The 16,657-nt window shown below is 56.0% G+C and overlaps 1 protein-coding gene across 9 annotated transcripts in view; it reads left to right on the top strand.

The window, feature by feature from the left end:
• Positions 1-663: 663 nt before the first annotated feature.
• Positions 664-16,657, top strand: part of LOC129495450 (formin-like protein 2) — a 260,043-nt gene continuing 244,049 nt past the window's right edge. For 8 of the 9 annotated variants that reach the window (XM_055302975.1, XM_055302977.1, XM_055302974.1 and 5 more), the window contains exon 1: positions 664-1,105. In XM_055302975.1, coding sequence (XP_055158950.1) covers positions 989-1,105 — 117 coding nt within the window. In that variant the 5' untranslated portion in view covers positions 664-988. Of the gene's footprint in view, positions 1,106-7,423; positions 7,795-16,657 lie in introns of those variants that run through there. The other variant, XM_055302980.1, reaches the window with a different exon arrangement.

Genomic DNA, 16,657 nt, shown 5'->3' on the forward strand with positions numbered 1-16,657 from the left:
CCATGAAAGTATTTGTTTGTTTATAAAACACTTTAATCACAGAAAAGAATACGTTACATAAGAAAGAAAGAACCATGCAGCAAGCACCCGCGGACCCATTCCTAGGCCGGAAGCCGGGGCGTCGCCGGTCTGAGCAGGACCAAGCCTGCGTTCAAGGCCCGGGGAGGGCTCTGGCCGGCAGGTGCCCCACCAACCCGAGGGCATGGCTCGGACCCGGGGGGGCCTCCAGCCGGGGGGCCTCTAGTCGGGGAGCCTCCAGCCGGGGCAGCCTCCAGTCGGGGAGCCTCCAGCCGGGGGGGCCTGCAGCCGGGGCAGCCTCCACTCGGGGGGGCCTCCAGCCGGGGCGGCCTCCACTCGGGTGGCCTCCACTCGGGTGGCCTCCAGCCGGGGGGGCCTCCAGCCGGGGCGGCCTGCGGGGCGGGCGCGGTTCCTCTGCGGACCCCCGACGGACGGAAACTACGCGTCCCGGCAGTCGGCGGGGCCGGGGGGCGTGGCGTGGCGTGGCCGGGGCCGTGGGCGGGACCTGAACAGTGGGAGGGGCGGGGCCAGGGCGGGGCCCAGTGGTGGGCGTGACCGAGCGGTGGGCGTGGCCGAGCGGTGGGCGTGGCCGGAGGGCGGGGCGTGGCCGGCGAGGGCGCATTGTGTCGCGAGCGCCGGGCGGCATTTGTCTGCTCGCGGGGCTGCGGGAGGAGCGTGGCGCCCGCCGGCCGTGGGCCCGTTGTGGGCTGCGGGGAGCGGCGGCGGCGGCGGGGAGCGGCGGAGCAACATGCCGGGGAGCGCCCGGCGCCCTGAGGAGCCCGCCCGCGGCGAGGCGGCCGGGGCGGCGAGGCGGCGGCCGAGGGCATGAGGGCGGCCGGCGGGCGGCTCGGCGCGGGGCGCTGCTAGGAGCCGGAGCCGGGGCTGGAGCCGGGAGCCGGGAGCCGGAGCCGGAGCCGGAGCCGGAGCCGGAGCCGGGAGCTGCGCGGGCGGGGGCGGGGGCGGCGGCGCCATGGGCAACGCGGGGAGCATGGACTCGCCGCAGAGCGACCCGCGGGCACACAGCGCGCCCCTCAAGCTGCCGATGCCCGAGCCGGGCGAGCTGGAGGAGCGCTTCGCCGTCGTGCTGGTGAGTGCGCCCGCGTCCCCGTGCGTCCCCCCGCGTCCCCCCGACCCCGTGCCCCCCCCCCCCCGGGAAGCCCTCCGCGGTCGGGGTGCGGCCGGGCCGCGCGGGGCCCATTGTCTGGCGGGAGCAGCGGCTCCGCGCGTGTGCCCGGGGCGCGGGGGGGGGCGCTCGGGCTTTTTGTTCAGAAAAACCCCCGAATCCCGGCACAGCGCGCGCCCGTGCGGAGCGGCCGGGGGAACTGGCTGGCGGGGCGGGGGCCGGCCCGGGCGGAGGCCGCGGCCCGCCCCGGGGTGCTGGGCTCTCGCGGCGCCGGGACCGGGCGCCCCCGCCCCCCCCCCCGCCGCGGTCCGCACACCTGCGAGCTCGGGGGCCGCCCCCGGGTGCTGGGGGGACCCGGACCGCGCGCCCCGCCCCTCGCACCTGTGGGTCCCCTGCCGGGGCCTGGGGGGCAGGAGGGGCCGCCCCCCCGCGGGACCCCCGGGACCCCCGGGACCGCCGGGACGGGGCGCAGCAGCGCAGGCCTGGGCACCAGCACCTCGGCTCGGAGCCCTTCCTCCCAGCGCGCGGTTTTTCCTCCTGCTCCGGGCCCCCGGTGTGCCTCCCTGCGGAGTGCGCGCGCGCGCGCGTGTGTGTGTGTGTGTGTGTGTGTGTGTGTGTCCGTGTGTCCGTCCGTGTCCGTGTCCGAACCGGCGGCGCCCGGGCACGGGAGGGCCCAGGACCTGCCGGACTGGGCCGCGGCCTCGAGCTCCCAGGGACCCCGCGGGGCGAGGACCGGAGATGCGGCCTCACCTGTAGAAAAATGCGTCCCCGTTAACACGGTGGGTCCGTGCCACTGCGGAGTCGCGCCGGCACGACTCAGTGTGCACACGTTCGTGATTCTACATCACAAGCCCTCTGGGGCAGTGGGTGGTGGTTGTGGCTACTTCGGCCCTACAGTGTGTCACACGCAGTTACGGGATGCGGCTCTTAATTGTTTATGACATTGTGAGTCTCTCAAAATAAACCAAAGACACACACACACACACAAATATCAGGCTGACCTTCGTTGAATGGAGACCAAGCTTTTGGGAAAGCCTCAGCTCCGGGGCACTCTCGTGAGCAATGCCCTTGGATGTCGATGTGCTGCAGACTGACTGTCCCCAGTTGGCCCCAGCTGCTCTTTGGAGACCTCCAAGAGCGTCTAAAGGAGCCCTGTATAGGGCGGACACAAGTCCAGGGTGAGGGCACTTGTCCATGTGATACCCTCAGCTTTGCTTTTTTTCACAAATGCATTAAGAGATCAACCCAAACCATGGTAGTCTAGAGATCAAGCTACAAGGACAAACTTTAGGTGACAAGTTTTAAAGCGGAGAAATCCCTCACCCCGGGGCAACGGGGATCATGTTGGCATTACTGATGCTAGCTTTATTTCCGTATCTGATGAACATCACGGAGATGTTTGGGGAGGAAAACCAGATAGTAATACCGTACAGGAAAGCGTACAAGCATCCCGTTGTCAGCATGGCTTACATCCATAATTAATGAGACATTTAGGGCATGGAAAACAGTTCCACCCTCCAGCTCTAGAATATTTTAAGCGTTGGGAAAGAGGAAGTAAAAATTAAAATGACAGAGCTCCATCTATTTCTGAGAAATCTTGAGACCAGACCTACTCAGTGACTGTTCCCCGACCCGTTCATCACTCTAAATGGGTTAAGTGGTATAAATCTAAAAAAATCAATTGATACGAATGGAAAAGAGAGGGTAAAAGATTGCAGAATTGAGATCAGTGCATGGGTAAACTCTAAAAAGTAGTACTTGTTTTATGGGGAAAATTTTTTTTCAAATACATTTGAATTGCTGAACTTCTGTAATTAAAGACTAGTACAAATCGGTTCCAAATCTTAGGAGCTTAATCTTCCTAAGGAGACTCTCCGTCGTCTTAAACTTGTAATAGTTAGAGAACACATTTGTGGGAAAACACTCCTGACTCCTTGTATACATTTAACTATTTGCAACCTTGTACCTGCCTTTCAGGTTGAGCTCTAAGGGCCTACGCCTTTGCACACACATGGGTGATTGTTTTTGTTACATTATTTGGTGGAAGTATTTTACAGATTATAATTCAGTCATCTAGTTTTATTCCTTTAGGGTGTATACATGTCACATATTTTACAGGTAACATTGGCGTGTCTACTTTTTGGGGTCCTACACATTTATAATTAAACATCCATGTGGTTCTCCATTGTGTTAAACGTTGCCTAAATATTGGGAATACACACACACAGCCCGTGTCCTTTATTTTCAGAGATGATGCTATGAAGTTTATTTTGGGGCAGGTGAATCAATGGTGGTCTCTGTCCAAGAATGCTTCTTTCTATGTTAGACTTTCCATCCATTCACTGATTTTTGGCTTGAAGTCATTGTCTACATCTAGAATGTAAGCCCCCTAATGCCTTTGTCAAGGAGCTGTCCTGAGGATTCTTTGTTTGAATGTCAGAGGAAAGGGTAATTTTGAGCCGACTGTACGAGCTGGTATATCAGATATGAGGCTGAATCGCAAACAGACTGAAGAAGACCGATTAGAAAGTGTTGGTTTAGGGCAGTATTATCGTATGTTTGATACTGGGAACTTCTTTGGCGTGCGATTAATTTGAGTCGATTTCTTCCGTTTTTTTCCCCTCCTTACCCTGAGGTTGAATGTAGTGATTCTTTTTTAGGAAGAAGTGGGAACTTTTTCTGAGAACCTACGATGAGTGTATACTTTATGTTTACATATTCATTTAATCCTCACAATGATTCTAGGAAGTAAAATTACCTAAGTTGCCAAAGTCCTACAGTTGTTGAATGGCTGATCTAGGAGGATTTTTAACTCAGATTTGGATCTCTGTCCACACCCCACATATTATGTGTTGTACTTCCTGAGGCCCTTGAACTGGGAAGGAAAAAAACATATGCCTGGAGCTAGCAGTAAAACTGTGTTTTTTTTTTAAATCCCTTAATCTAATAAATGCTAGTTTCAAACTATAAAATTGGCAAAAATATCTTAGAAGTGCTTGATGTTTCACATTCAAAATGAGACCTTTTGGCATCTTCACTGTACTGTTCTGTTTTTCAGGCATGGCGTTAGTGATTTGGTCTAAAAGTGTGCTCTTCAGGTTTTTCTACTCAGGTAGACCTGGTCGGGAGTTTAGGATTTCCAAATCAGAGGAAAGAAAGAGACAGTCTGTCAGTACGATGCATGTACTCCAAATGTAATTACTTGTGAAAGGACAAGGAAAGTCAAGTTTCAACATTTATTTCCCTCTGCAAGGTGTTCCCTTTTAACCATTTCCAAGAAGAGCCTTTGCCATGAGGTCTGCTGAGCAGATGGATGGGTGAGAGTGTGGTTAGGTCATTGTCAGATGCTTGCCGATTTGTCTCACGTCCTTTCTCTTGTTAGGGAAAGGAGGTAGAGAAGGGTGGGTGGTGGGGTGTTGGGATTTAGAGCCCTTTCAGTCTCCTCCTAGGTACTAATCCCTGAGCCGCTCTATTTCACCAAACCTAGGAATATATGCTTCTTATTGGGGTGCATTCCACCCCCCGTAATGCCAATATATTTGGATATCTTAGCATAGAAGTAGACCAAAGTCTATTATCTGAATATGAATGTTTGGCTACAGACGGAGACTGGCAGCAACACAAACTGATGACTTTTTGGAAAGAAAAGGTATGCGTACCCTTACATCCTTAGGTGATAAGAATTACTTTTGCTTGTGGCCTCTCATTTAGCAAATAGCCCTGGCCTGGGAGGCAGGAGGCCTAGGTGCTAGAATCATATCAGCTGCACTAGGTTGAGCAAGTTAAGCTCTTTCCTCTGGTCCTTGATTTTCTTCTGTAAATCGGAATAAAATTGGATACAACTGTTACGATAGTAAAGAGATTTTTTTTTTTTTAGGTCATAGCACTTGACAGTGTAAAATTTCCAGAATATACCATACTGTGTTCCATTAGCCGACTTTGCATTTTGGAGAGCTTTGTGCAGAAAGTGCGTAGCTGCATTCTGCTGCGGTCCGGAGAGCAGAGCTTCCAGGGTCGGTGACTGAAAGTTACATAAGCTTAAGGAAAATTATCTTTTACCATTTCGAGGTGTCAGGCCAGCAGTGAGCTCTCCGTTCGAGTCGTGCGCACAGAAGCTGTAAGAAAAATGTTGGCGATTAGAAGTTATTTGCAAAACCAAGACACGGCTGGTGCAATACTGGCTTGAATGGTCCCCTCCTTGAGGAGAGCCGGCCACCTGCAGGTACTAGACCTAGAGTCCTTGCATCTGGGGAAGGGTTCCCCTTGTAGCTTCCTCCTGGGCTCAAGAAAAAAAAATAAGTGTAGGCTCATGGTTTTTTTTTTTTTCCTCTCCCCCTGGAAATTTATTTGACTTCATAAAAGCTGTTGCTTGGGGCCTGGGGCAAAAAGGCAAGGCGCAGTGGGCTTCCTTCTATTTAAGCAAGTAAAGAGGTGCCATGAAAGTGGCCCACGGCAGAAGCCCTGATTCCAGATGATCATTGCGACTCTGCAAGAGGGTGCTGGTATCTGGGAGCCTCCTCTCTCTCTCTCTCTCTCTCTCTCTCTCTCTCTCTCTCTCTCTCTCTCTCTCTCGAATAAATAAATAAAATCTTTAAAATAAAATGGGGGCTGTTTCTTCCCTCTTCCCATTCCCGGCCACAAGGACTGGTCTCCATAGGGAGGCCACGTGCACCTTTTAGCTCTGATCTACCGAGTTCTGCAGATGGCGCATCCCTCATTCCTCCTCTAAGATGGGTCTGCTCGCACTGCCGGTGGTCTTCCTCTTGCCACTTACTCTGTCCTCTTCCAGAAGCCTCTCTCGGCACACCATCAAGGAGTGTGCGGTTGCCGCTGGAGAGCCGGACGGCGGGAGAGCTGTGATGCAGCGAAGGCCCAGGATGCGCGGGTCCCCCGTTGAGCCAGAGCCAGAAGGGCACTTGTCAACAGTAGGAGTGTTTGTTCTTTTCACCGTCTTAAAAAAACTGACAAAACCCACAAGACGAAAATCACTTGCCCGGTGGCGGAGCTCACGTGCAGTCACCTTATCACACGTTCTGTAGTTGGGAGGACCCACCCCGGGTTCCTCTCGCTGCGTTTTTGGTGTTCCTGTAACGACCTGAGTGGATTCGCGGCGCCTCGTCCACGTTGTTGTGTGAGGACAGGTTGCCGTGCGTGGGCCCCTCTCCCCGCTGCCGGGAGCTGAGACTTTGAGGCTTGAAACCCTGCCCTCTGTTGCCAGAGACAATCCCTCTTGCCTGTCCTGGCGTAGATGGTTCCCCTGCCTGGCTCACACTAGAGCTCCTTGGCTTGGGAAAGGTGTCGGGCGGGCTGTGGGCGTTTTTGGCTCTGTGCCTGGTGTTGGTCACTAAAGTGTGGCTGTACCTGAAGGGCCTGCCCTGCATTGAGGATTTGCTCATGAACCTGACTTAATCGCCTTGTTTTCCTTCCCCCCCATGGAAGTTTGGCTGAATACTTTATCGAAGGCGGGATAACGATGGGACTGACAAGCCGAAACTGTCGTCCTCGCATGAGGCCGCATCACCCGGGAGCCTCGAGAAGTATACCTGCCTGGGTCAGTCAGATGGGTAGAGTAGGAAAGGAATTGTTTATTTTTAATTTTTTTTAATTTTAATTTTTTGGAAAGGAATTGTTTAAAAGGAACCAAAAATGGTGTGGAGATTAGGCACAGTGAGGAAGGGTTTGGTAAAACAAAAAAAACCTCTTAAAGATGATTGATTCAACCAACAGCACCAAGATGAGAAATACGGAAGAAATGGATCAAAGCCTGTTGAATGTTAGACTTATTAACTAGGAAACGATCCTCAAGTAATCAGGGTGGAGATCTGCAGAGCAAGTTCTGCATACAACCCGAGCGTGAGCAGTGACCCTGAGGTGTACTTCTGGGGTAGGAAAATCAATAAATCAATTGTATTTTTTGCTTAGGCCTCTATTCTCAAGCCTAATTGTTTGTTGGTTCAGTGCAGGCCTTTTGCTTTGATCTCTGGTTTTACCACTTACAAAGACTTGATGAGCTTGGCTTCCCGGAGCAAAATTCAAATACACTTGTGAAATGTAAACAACATTCATTTATTAAGAATCCTATAATCAGGGCAAATTGGCGTGCTTATAGAAGCAATTAGCTTTGAGAATAGAAAGATAAATAGGATGGTAGGTCAAGAATGAGCTGATTGTTCTCCGTGCAAGAGTCTAGTTACTCCTTTAGTAGTCGTGAGCAAATAGACATTCCTCTTATTCATAATCTTCAGTGTTCGTGGTATGGAATTTGAGGACAGTGCACGTGGTCTTTTGAATTGAGAGGATAGAAGCAATTATTGTCTTGTTTCCTATTGTCTCGTTTCCAGCTAGAAGTATAAATAAATCTTTCAAGGAAACGTAGGTAGTTGAGTTTATGACCAGATGAAACTTTGTAGTCATTGGGAACAGGGCGAGAGAAGGCTTGGATTTAGATGGGAATACTAAGTAACAATGGAGTTTTATTTTTATTTCGATGGGGGACGGCAAAGAGGACGACTGCTTCGCGGTGGCAGAAAGATGGAAGGTCTTTCCATCTACCCTTCGGGAAATCCTTTGTGGTGTAGAAGGAGGCAGTAGGATACCTAAGGAGAAGGTGATAGGACACAGATTGGCTCCACGAGCCCCGCACGATTGCTCAGGTCTGTGCTGCCCCATGTCCTCTTGGGGAGGCGGGGGGGGGGGGCACGTGCAAAGGGGATGGATCGGGTGAACAGCTGTGGGCTGGCTGCGCCCCAGCCCTTTCTGTCCCCGTTGCGGTCAGCCTTCGCGGCTCTTCGAGGAAACCACGTCTTAGTGACTGTCGGCGGTCTTGAGTGACTGGGACTTGCTGTCCCCAAGGACTGATGTCTGGTGAAGCTTGGGGACCAGTTCGGTCCAGAAGCCCGAGGACCAGGATGTTAGGAACCTGGACTCGGGGGGGGCCTTACCGCCCGGGCGTCATCCCGTTGCCGGCTACTGGGGCCGTGGGGACCGTGGGGCTGCCAGCTGGGTTCGTGGCACCCCTCGCTTGCCTCTCTGAGACCCTTCCCACCAGGAGTTTTGAGTTTCGTACTCGCTGGCTTTCTAGAAAGCGTTTATTTTGGGACTGTCCGGGCGGTCTGTGACTTTCCGGGCCCCCGTTGAGCTGCTTTCACGCTGGGTGGCCCGGCTTCGGTGCTCCGCTGTGACTGTCAGGCGTCCATGAGGGGGCTGCCCCGAGGCTTTGTGGCCGCTTGAGGAGTTGGAAAGCTGCTCTGGTGGAGCTGGAGGCTGCCAGCTCCGAATCCCGCTTTCGGGAGCCTTTCTGTTGGGGCCGGTAGGCGCGGAAGCGGCCCCCCGAGCGCTCGGCCCACACGTCCGCGGCCTGAACAGCTGCTGTTGCCCGGGCCGGGGTCCCCTTGAGCGTCCGTGCTCCCTGCCCGCGGTCCGCCCGGCCGCAGCCCCTCCTGAATGGCCCCAGGGGCCCGGGGCCTGCCTGGGGCCTCCCCTTGCGACACTGCGGCCGGGAGCTTTCCTCTCCTCCCTCGGGAGGTTTCTCAGCCCCAGAGGCCCCGAGAGGCCCGCTCGTCCCGAAGGCCCGGCCTCGGGGTCCTCCTGTGGCTCTAGACCCTCGCTCCTTCGGACCCTGCGTGTGATAGTGTGATAGCCCGGTGTCCGTCCCGCCGGGAGGATGGCCTGTGGCCTTGTGGCCTAGCGGAGGGCGCCGCAGCTCGGCCCGCGCTCCTCACCGCTGCCCCCGCAGCCGGGCCGCCGTCGTTGCTCCCAGGCCCAGGTCCTGGCCTCAGCCTTCGCCGTCTTTCCTCTGGGTGCTTTTGAAATATTAAAAGGTATAAGATTGGGGGCCCGGGTGGCTCAGTGGTGGAGCGTCTGCCGTCAGCCCAGGGCATGACCTTGGGGTCCTGGGATCGAGTCCCGCATGCGGGGAGCCTGCTTCTCCCTCTGCCTGTGTCTCTGCCTCTCTCTGTGTCTTGTGAGTAAATAAATAAAAACTTTAAAAGCCACACAAAAGGTATAAGACTGTGGGTTTCACCCTGTGCCTCAGTTTCCCCTCAAAGCCCCGTCACGGTATTCCAGACCGTCAGTCCCACTTGGGAGGCTCTTCTGCTGTGTTTGTCGTTGGGGTCCCCCCATTGTCCTCTCTAACCTCCGACCCTCCCAGCCCTCTCCTCGAGGCTGTCTGCGGTCTGGCCAGACCCCTCTCCTCTCCTGTCTCCTCACTTGGTCCCTGCCCCCAGGACCCCCCCCCCCACTGTCACACCTTGGCTCGAGGTGCTCCCCAGCATGGCAGGTGCTCCCCGGGCTTCTCTCTGCCTGGGATTCCGGGCCTCCGAGGTGTTCTGGAGCCCCACCTCCTCTGTGTCCTTGCAGGCCCGGTCGCCCGGGGCCGTGGGAAGCCACTCTACCTGGTTTGATCTTCCTACTGTGGGACAGTGGGGGTTCTCTGTTGGGCTCATCGGGCCCTGGATGGAGTTCCGTCCTGCAGAGGTGCGGCCGTGGGAGGACGCGAGGCTCGTGGCAGCCTTGCATGGCTCGTCGCGCTCCTGCCGGGTGGGTCCGACTTGCCCACTGCCATTGTGGCTCCTGGGGCAGGCGCACGAGTTGGAGTCCTCGGCACCCGGCCCAGGGGGAGCCTCCCCGAGGTTCGCTGGGCTGACACTGCGGAGGGGACAGCGGGGGTGTTCATGGAGTGATGGCGTGTAATGGGCCCCTAGTCGTCCTGGCTCCCTGGGCCGCAAGGTGCCCGGGGATACTGTGCTCAGAGGGCGAGTGGGCTCCTGACGGAGGCCGTGGCGGGCAGATGGCCCGAGGTTGGCGCTTCTCCCGTCACCAGCCCCGCGGTCCCTGATTTGGTCCCGTAGCGGGAGCTTCCATGAGTGGGACGCGCCTGCGATGTTCTTCACGGGGTCGGGCAAGGGTTGGGCAGCAGCGCCCCTGCTCCGGGCGCTTGGGGCCTGGCTGCTTGCTTGGTGCTTCCCGAGCGCCTTTGCTGATTCCAAGAGTTGTGAGTAATTGAGGCAGGTGGGCGTGAGGCTGTGGGGCCCGGAGTCCCCCGGGAGGGCCGAGGGCCGGGACCGGCCGTCTCAGGGCCAGAGCCCCAGGGACCTTGCAGTAAGCGGGCTGGGCCACGGCCTCGGAGGGCAGCGCTGAGCTCCGGGGGCTCCATGTGCCGGGTGGTCGGTGCCAAGCGATGGGGGCACGGCCTGCACCCCGGCTGCTTGGCGGGAGCAGCCGGATCCCTCCTACTCCATGTACCTCCCTGGATTACCTGTCAGGTGTCCCCTCACCGCATGTGCTTTGTTCTCCAGGGTCTGCGTGCCCTCGGGACTGAATTCCCCCGTAGGCGCCGTGGCTGTGATCCGTCCTGATCCAGCATCAGCGGGATGGCAGGCCTGCTGAGCCGCAGCGTCGGGAGCAGCTGCCGTCCCGGACCTCGAGCGTCCGGGAAGTTTCCTCGGAACAGGAGGCAGAGCCACATGGCTTGGTCGCACACTGGGCTGAGCTGCACCTTTTCTTCTACGTCATTCAGTTCTGCTCACTTGTCCGCTGCTTGGCGGGGCCCGTCCTTCAGTCGGAGCCCAGGAGCGTCGGCGGGGCCGGCCGCGTGCCAGCAGGGTTGCCAGCAGGGTCGTGGGGTGCAGGGTGCATGAGGCCGTCTGTCCCCGCCGTCGAGTAGTTGGTGATCTAGTGGTGGGAGAGGACAGCGCGGCCTGGGGCCGGGTGGCCAGACATGAACGGGGTACATGGGGCGTGAACGGGGCTGTCCTGGACCTCAGGGGCCCTGGGGACAACGAGGCGGAGAGTGAGGTGATGCCTCGTCTGGTGGGCTTAGAGCTTGTCTGGGGGAAGCCTCGGGTGGAGGCGGCAGGGGCGTCTTTCCTTCCCCCCCCCGGCCCCCATCCTCCCCCCCTTCCGCTTGGGGGAGCCTTCAAATCCACAATAGCGGATGCGTTTCTTTGGTGCGTGTGCGTGAATTTAAGAGAGTCTTGGGGGATCCCTGGGTGGCGCAGCGGTTTGGCGCCTGCCTTTGGCCCAGGGTGCGATCCTGGAGACCCCGGATCGAATCCCACATCGGGCTCCCGGTGCATGGAGCCTGCTTCTCCCTCTGCCTATGTCTCTGCCTCTCTCTCTCAGTCTGTGACTATCCTAAGTAAATAAAAATTAAAAAAAAAATTAAAAAAAAAAAGTCTTGGGGTGGCCGTGAGGTTTAAGGGTGGGTTTGATGTGCGCGTAGGAGGTCGGCGCTGATTGTGCGTTTCCTTAACTGCTGCCGCAGCGTGTGATCTCTGGAAGGAGGGGCGTTTGTGTGGGAACTCAGAGGGGTTAAGGGCCCGAGAACACACATTTCTGGAAGGCACGGGGGCTGAAGTCAACCTTGCTGACCTTAAAGCTGCTCCTAACGTGCTGCTTTGAGTCCCAGTTACAGATACAATATAAATATGATAAATAGAGGCGTAATGGCTCGGAGTAAACTGAAAGCCCTGTGAGGGTAAGTGCAAGATCTTTTCAGCCGTCTGGATTTCGTTGTTGTCGACCCAGAACCAACAGTGACTATATATATCCTTAAAAAAAAAAATCAAAGATAAAATAAGAACTGGATGAATAACCCAGTGTCCACTGTTAAAATAGTAAAGGCCGAGTAAGCTTATGATCAAATTGGCTTTTTTCTAGTGACAGTTGTCCTCTGAGGGCTTTCTGAAGGCTCTTTCAGTCAACTCTCTGAACCTTTGTGTTTTTTTTTTTTTTTTTTTTAACGTCCCCCGTTAAATGGCCGTGTTGTTCCAGCTCGAAGGCCATCGGCACTCGGTGACGGTCTGCAGACTTGGGCTGCCTTGGCGGGGAGCAACCATTAGTATCTTGCGTGGGTTAGTAGGCTCGATGTCAGGGCTTGTGTTTGTTTGTTTATTTTACAAAATATTTTATTTTTATTTATTCATGAGAGGCAGAGACACAGGCAGAGGGAGAAGCAGGCTCCATGCAGGGAGCCTGACGTTGGACTCGATCACGGGTCTCCAGGATCACGCCCTGGGCTGGAGGCAGGTGCTAAACCTCTGAGCCACCCAGGCTGCCCTTGTGTATTTTTAGTATGCAGAAATCAAAGAATCCCAATCATTCATTCATTCACCAAACGGTGTGTCTGCTGCAAGCCAGGCACCGAGGACACTGGGCCACAAAGGTGGAAAAAGCCTCCTCATCTGCACCTTTGAGGAGTCGACTGCCTGGGGCAGGAGACACACCTGGAGGTGACGGTCGTGGGGCTTGGAAGGCAAGGTCTGCACGTGCCACGTGCGCTGTGTGCCGTGTTAAGGGTGGAGTTGTAGAGCATTTTGGGGAAGCTGCGGAGTCTGGACAAGGTAACTAGTGTGGCTGAAAGTCGTCACCCAGAAAGTACAGACACACGGACTCCGCTCTGTTCCCGAGCGCTCAGGGACTCCATGTGCATGAGTGTGCCCCCAGAATCCAGCGGCGGGTGCTCCTCCCTTGGGCCGCCCGCAGGACGCTGGGGCTCGCTCCTCCGGGTCGTGGGCCTTGGGGGCCATGCTGGCCACTCCGCTCCTGCTCGGCTCTTTGCTGGGAAGCTTGCGCGCCCCCAGAAACTGAGCGTAGAAGAGGTGCCCAGGACCAGGACGGGCACTTTGCCGACTGGCTCTGCATACAGTCTCGGGCACGAGACCCGGAGTGAATGAGGATTTTGCAGCTTGCTGGTGGGGTGACCTAAGCCTGGACGGCCATGCTGGTCACACAAGCTCAAGTGCTCCCTGTTTGGGCCGTTTGTGGATCTTGAATGATGCTGCTGAGCGCAGTCGAGCCGTGGCGGTCAGGTCAGCACGTCCCCTAATGTGGTTAGGTTAGGCACCTGTCCTATTTCACTTCACTTGAGTTCTGACTTGCAGGGCCGGGTTACAGACTCCAGTGGGGCTTTACTCGAAGCATCACAAAACTGGAAGTGCACCCGGAATAGAATTGTTGGTGGCCTGGGCTACCGTCCCCCTAACATGGTACTTACCGAACCCTAAAAAAAAAAAAGTTTCCAATGTTTCCTTTCCATTGTACGCACCCTCTAATTGGTATTTTTGTCCTGATTCCTGGCCCCTGTATATTTTGTGCTATCTAGAAAAAAAAGTCTGATATTTCAGTTGTTAAGCTTAAAACCAGTCATTTTACCAGCAAAAATGGGTTTATATGGGGTTAGCAGAGAATCATAGTTTGGGACGTGCAGGCTACAGCAAATCCATAGGCAAGTCCAACAAGCAGAGGAGAGGAAGGTTATTTTATGGAGGAGGAGGAAATTGGGTTAGGGTTGTTTTGAATGTAAGTCCCATTGGAGAAAGGCAGGAGTTCGAGGTGATGACGGTCTCTTGCCGAGATAGTGGCTTTCTTGTAGGAGGCACAGTGTCGTTTTTTTTTTTTTTTTAAGATTTGTTTATTTATTTATGATAGACACACAGAGAGAGAGACAGAGACACAGGAGGAGGGTGAAGCAGGCTCCATGCCGGGAGCCCGACACGAGACTCGATCCCGGGACTCCTGGGCTCGTGCCCTGGGCCAAAGGCAGGCGCCAAACCGCTGAGCCATCCAGGGATCCCACAGTGTGCATTTTTTCCTGTTGGTCCTGTAGTTGGTCCTGTTGACAGCTCCTCTGTTGAGGTCTGTCCTTGGCATCCACGTGGACTGGTGCCTCCGAGAGCTCCCCTCTGGCCCCTACTCTGTTGTAGGGGGGTTTCCCCTTACGGATTCTTCACAGGACATTGCACTGTTCCATTTCTGGGCCTGATGGAAACATTAGCATTTTCATAATCAGGGCAGACAACCGCCGTGCAGTGCAAAACCGTGACCCTTAAGCAGCTAGTTCACGTGAGAAAATACGGTCATGGTCGCGACCACCCGAGCCCCCAAAGAAACTGCTGTTGAAGTTTTGTTTGGCTCCAGCTCCATCCTGGGATGGGTGGAGTCATTTGGACTTTATTCTGAATTCCAATAACGGCAAAAAAGGGAACTTGTTAGCTTGTGTATCGGTGACCTTCTGTTTGATCCGGTTGAGATGTGAGCTCTGCTCAGTACAAGCTTCGTTCTTGTTTCAAATCAAGAATGCAGGCCCACCTCATTGCATCTAGGAAGCAAAGTAAGAAAGTCATTTTAGTTTGCATTCCTCCAATTACCCCTTGCTTCCCCCCCCCCCCCGAAGGTTCCTCAGGTTGTTTGAGTTGCATCTTACATAGTCTTGCTGAATCATGTGAGCTGAGCTTATGAAACAGGCCAGTCTCAAGCTGGATCAATCTACTACCATCTAGAAATGAGAACCTAAATTTTCTTTTTCTTTCTTTTATTAAAGATTATTTATTTATTCATGAGAGACACAGAGAGAGAGGCAGAGACACAGGCAGAGGGAGAAGCAGGCTCCACACAGGGAACCCGATGCAGAACTCGATCCCAGGACCCTGGGGTCACGCCCTGAACCCAAGGTAGGTGCTCACCCGCCGAACCTCCCAGGGATCCCCCTGAGTGCCTAAATTTTCTAAAGATACTTTCTACACGCTCTTCTTTCTCATTTTCCAGTGAAGAAAATTGTTCCTTTTTCTTTGAGCTGATAGAAATGTCACTTTTGCCCTGAATTTTCAAGTCGCATTCTACTTTTAAACCTTAGATAAAAGAGTATTTGGTAGAGGTGTCAGACGAGTGTGAAATAAAATTCTCTCTGTTCTCAGGCCCTCGAGGGTCTTTAAACCCCATTGGCTGAGGCTGGGTGCCTGTTTTCTCGTGCCCCATTTCCATATCAAATAGCTGTGATTTTCGGATGGGGGTCCTGAAGGGCTGAGCTCAAGCCGTCAGGCTCGCCGCTGTGTTGTGCCCTGAGCTTAGGGGTGTGTGAACGGAAGACATAGGGCAGCGCCGAGAAGGTCCAGGCGCGGAGGATCGTGCCGACCTGGCCGTGGCTGCTACCGGAGGGGTCACCTGGCAACGGTGTGACTGCCGCCGGGTCGGGTTTGGCGGGAGCTAGACCCTGGCCCGGGACAGCCACCGTGCTCCCAGCGCCAGGGGCCTGCGGCGCTGTCAGCAGCCGCCCCAGAGTGAGCTGGTGGCGTCCTCTGCCTCGCCCCGAGAGTGCCACTGCTGGGGCGGGGGCGGGTCCTGGCGGGTCACAGGCAGTGTCTGGCGCGGAGCTGTTGCAGGCCCGCCGGCTTCCCCGGGGCGCGTGGCCCGGCCGTCGGTGTCTGGGGAACGCCTGCTGAAGCCCGCGGCTCTCCTCTGTCCCCGCCACTGGGCCGCCTCCGCTCGCTCCACCGGGTGCTGTGTGGGCTCGTGCTTCTGGGAGGAGGGTTTCCCCTTCAGAGGAGCCGCTGACACCCGGGCTCTGGCTAGAGAGGAGGATCTGGCCCTTCGTCTTCCTCCCATCTCCCTCGCGGGCATCCTGTCCTTCCGTGTGAACAGCCTGTAACGGTCGGGTTTTTTTTTTTTTTAAATATTTTATTTATTCATTCATGAGAGAGACAGAGAGGCAGAGACCCAGACAGAGGGAGCAGCAGTCCCGACGCGGGACTCGATCCTGGCACCCTGCGGTCAGGCCCTGGGCCGGAGGTACACCCTCACCCCTGAGCCACCCAGGGGCCCCCATTTACAAAGCGTTTGAGTCATTTTGGAAGAGGGGAAATCGTGCATTCTGTCCTGGTTTATTTGCTCAGATGAGGATTTTGCTACTTTTACAAAACCTGGCCGAGACCCTGCCGCAGTTTTCGAGGGCCTTTGCGGACTGAGCGCTCGGAACACTTGCCAGAACAGTGCTGCAACGTGAGTTCCCTGTGTTGACAAGGCCCTGAGCCAGGTGCTGCCGCTCGAGGTGCATCCAGCCGTGGGGCCCTGCGCTCCCTCCTTGGCAAAGGCGCAGCTCCACCTGGGGGGGGCACCCCTGCGTGGCGAGCTGCAGGCCGCCTGACCCCACGGAGTTGCCAGCCTTTGCGTTGCTGCCTCATCAGGAAGGAGAGACCGCTGCTGCCGCGGGCGGGAGACGGCTGGGGGGCGGGGGGCGCCCTGGGAGCAGCTGCTGCCTCGTCGGGTGGGTGGGCGGGCCACGTCCCCCTCTTTAACACGCGAGCCGGACGTCCTCTTCTGAAAGCAGAGAATCGATGTCCCCCTGCGTCCATGTATCCCCACCTGTGACTGCAGCCCAGGCCCATGCCCACGCCCACCCCGCCTTCCTGGCCACGGGCGGCCAAGGTCGCTGAACACAGACGGAAGATCGTTATTCCTAAGACGCTACTTGGCTGCGCGCATTGTGCTCCGTTTTCTACACCCTTGTGTCCTCCGAAAATACGGCCCTGTCTTGGCTGGGGACGATGTCCTGTGTGAGAATTAAGTTCCAGAAGTGCCTCGTGGCACAGCACCGAAGCCACCTGGTCGGCTGTCACTGCAGCCCCAGACCGAAGACACCGTTCACTCCTCAGATTCCATCTCGTCGGCCTCGGTGTCGGCCGCACTGCCAAGGTGGCCCTGCCGCCCGGAGCCCTGGCTTCGGAGACCATGGCCGCG

The sequence above is a fragment of the Nyctereutes procyonoides genome, unplaced genomic scaffold (genome assembly GCF_905146905.1).
Source record: "Nyctereutes procyonoides isolate TBG_1078 unplaced genomic scaffold, NYPRO_anot_genome, whole genome shotgun sequence".
Lineage (NCBI taxonomy): Eukaryota > Metazoa > Chordata > Mammalia > Carnivora > Canidae > Nyctereutes > Nyctereutes procyonoides.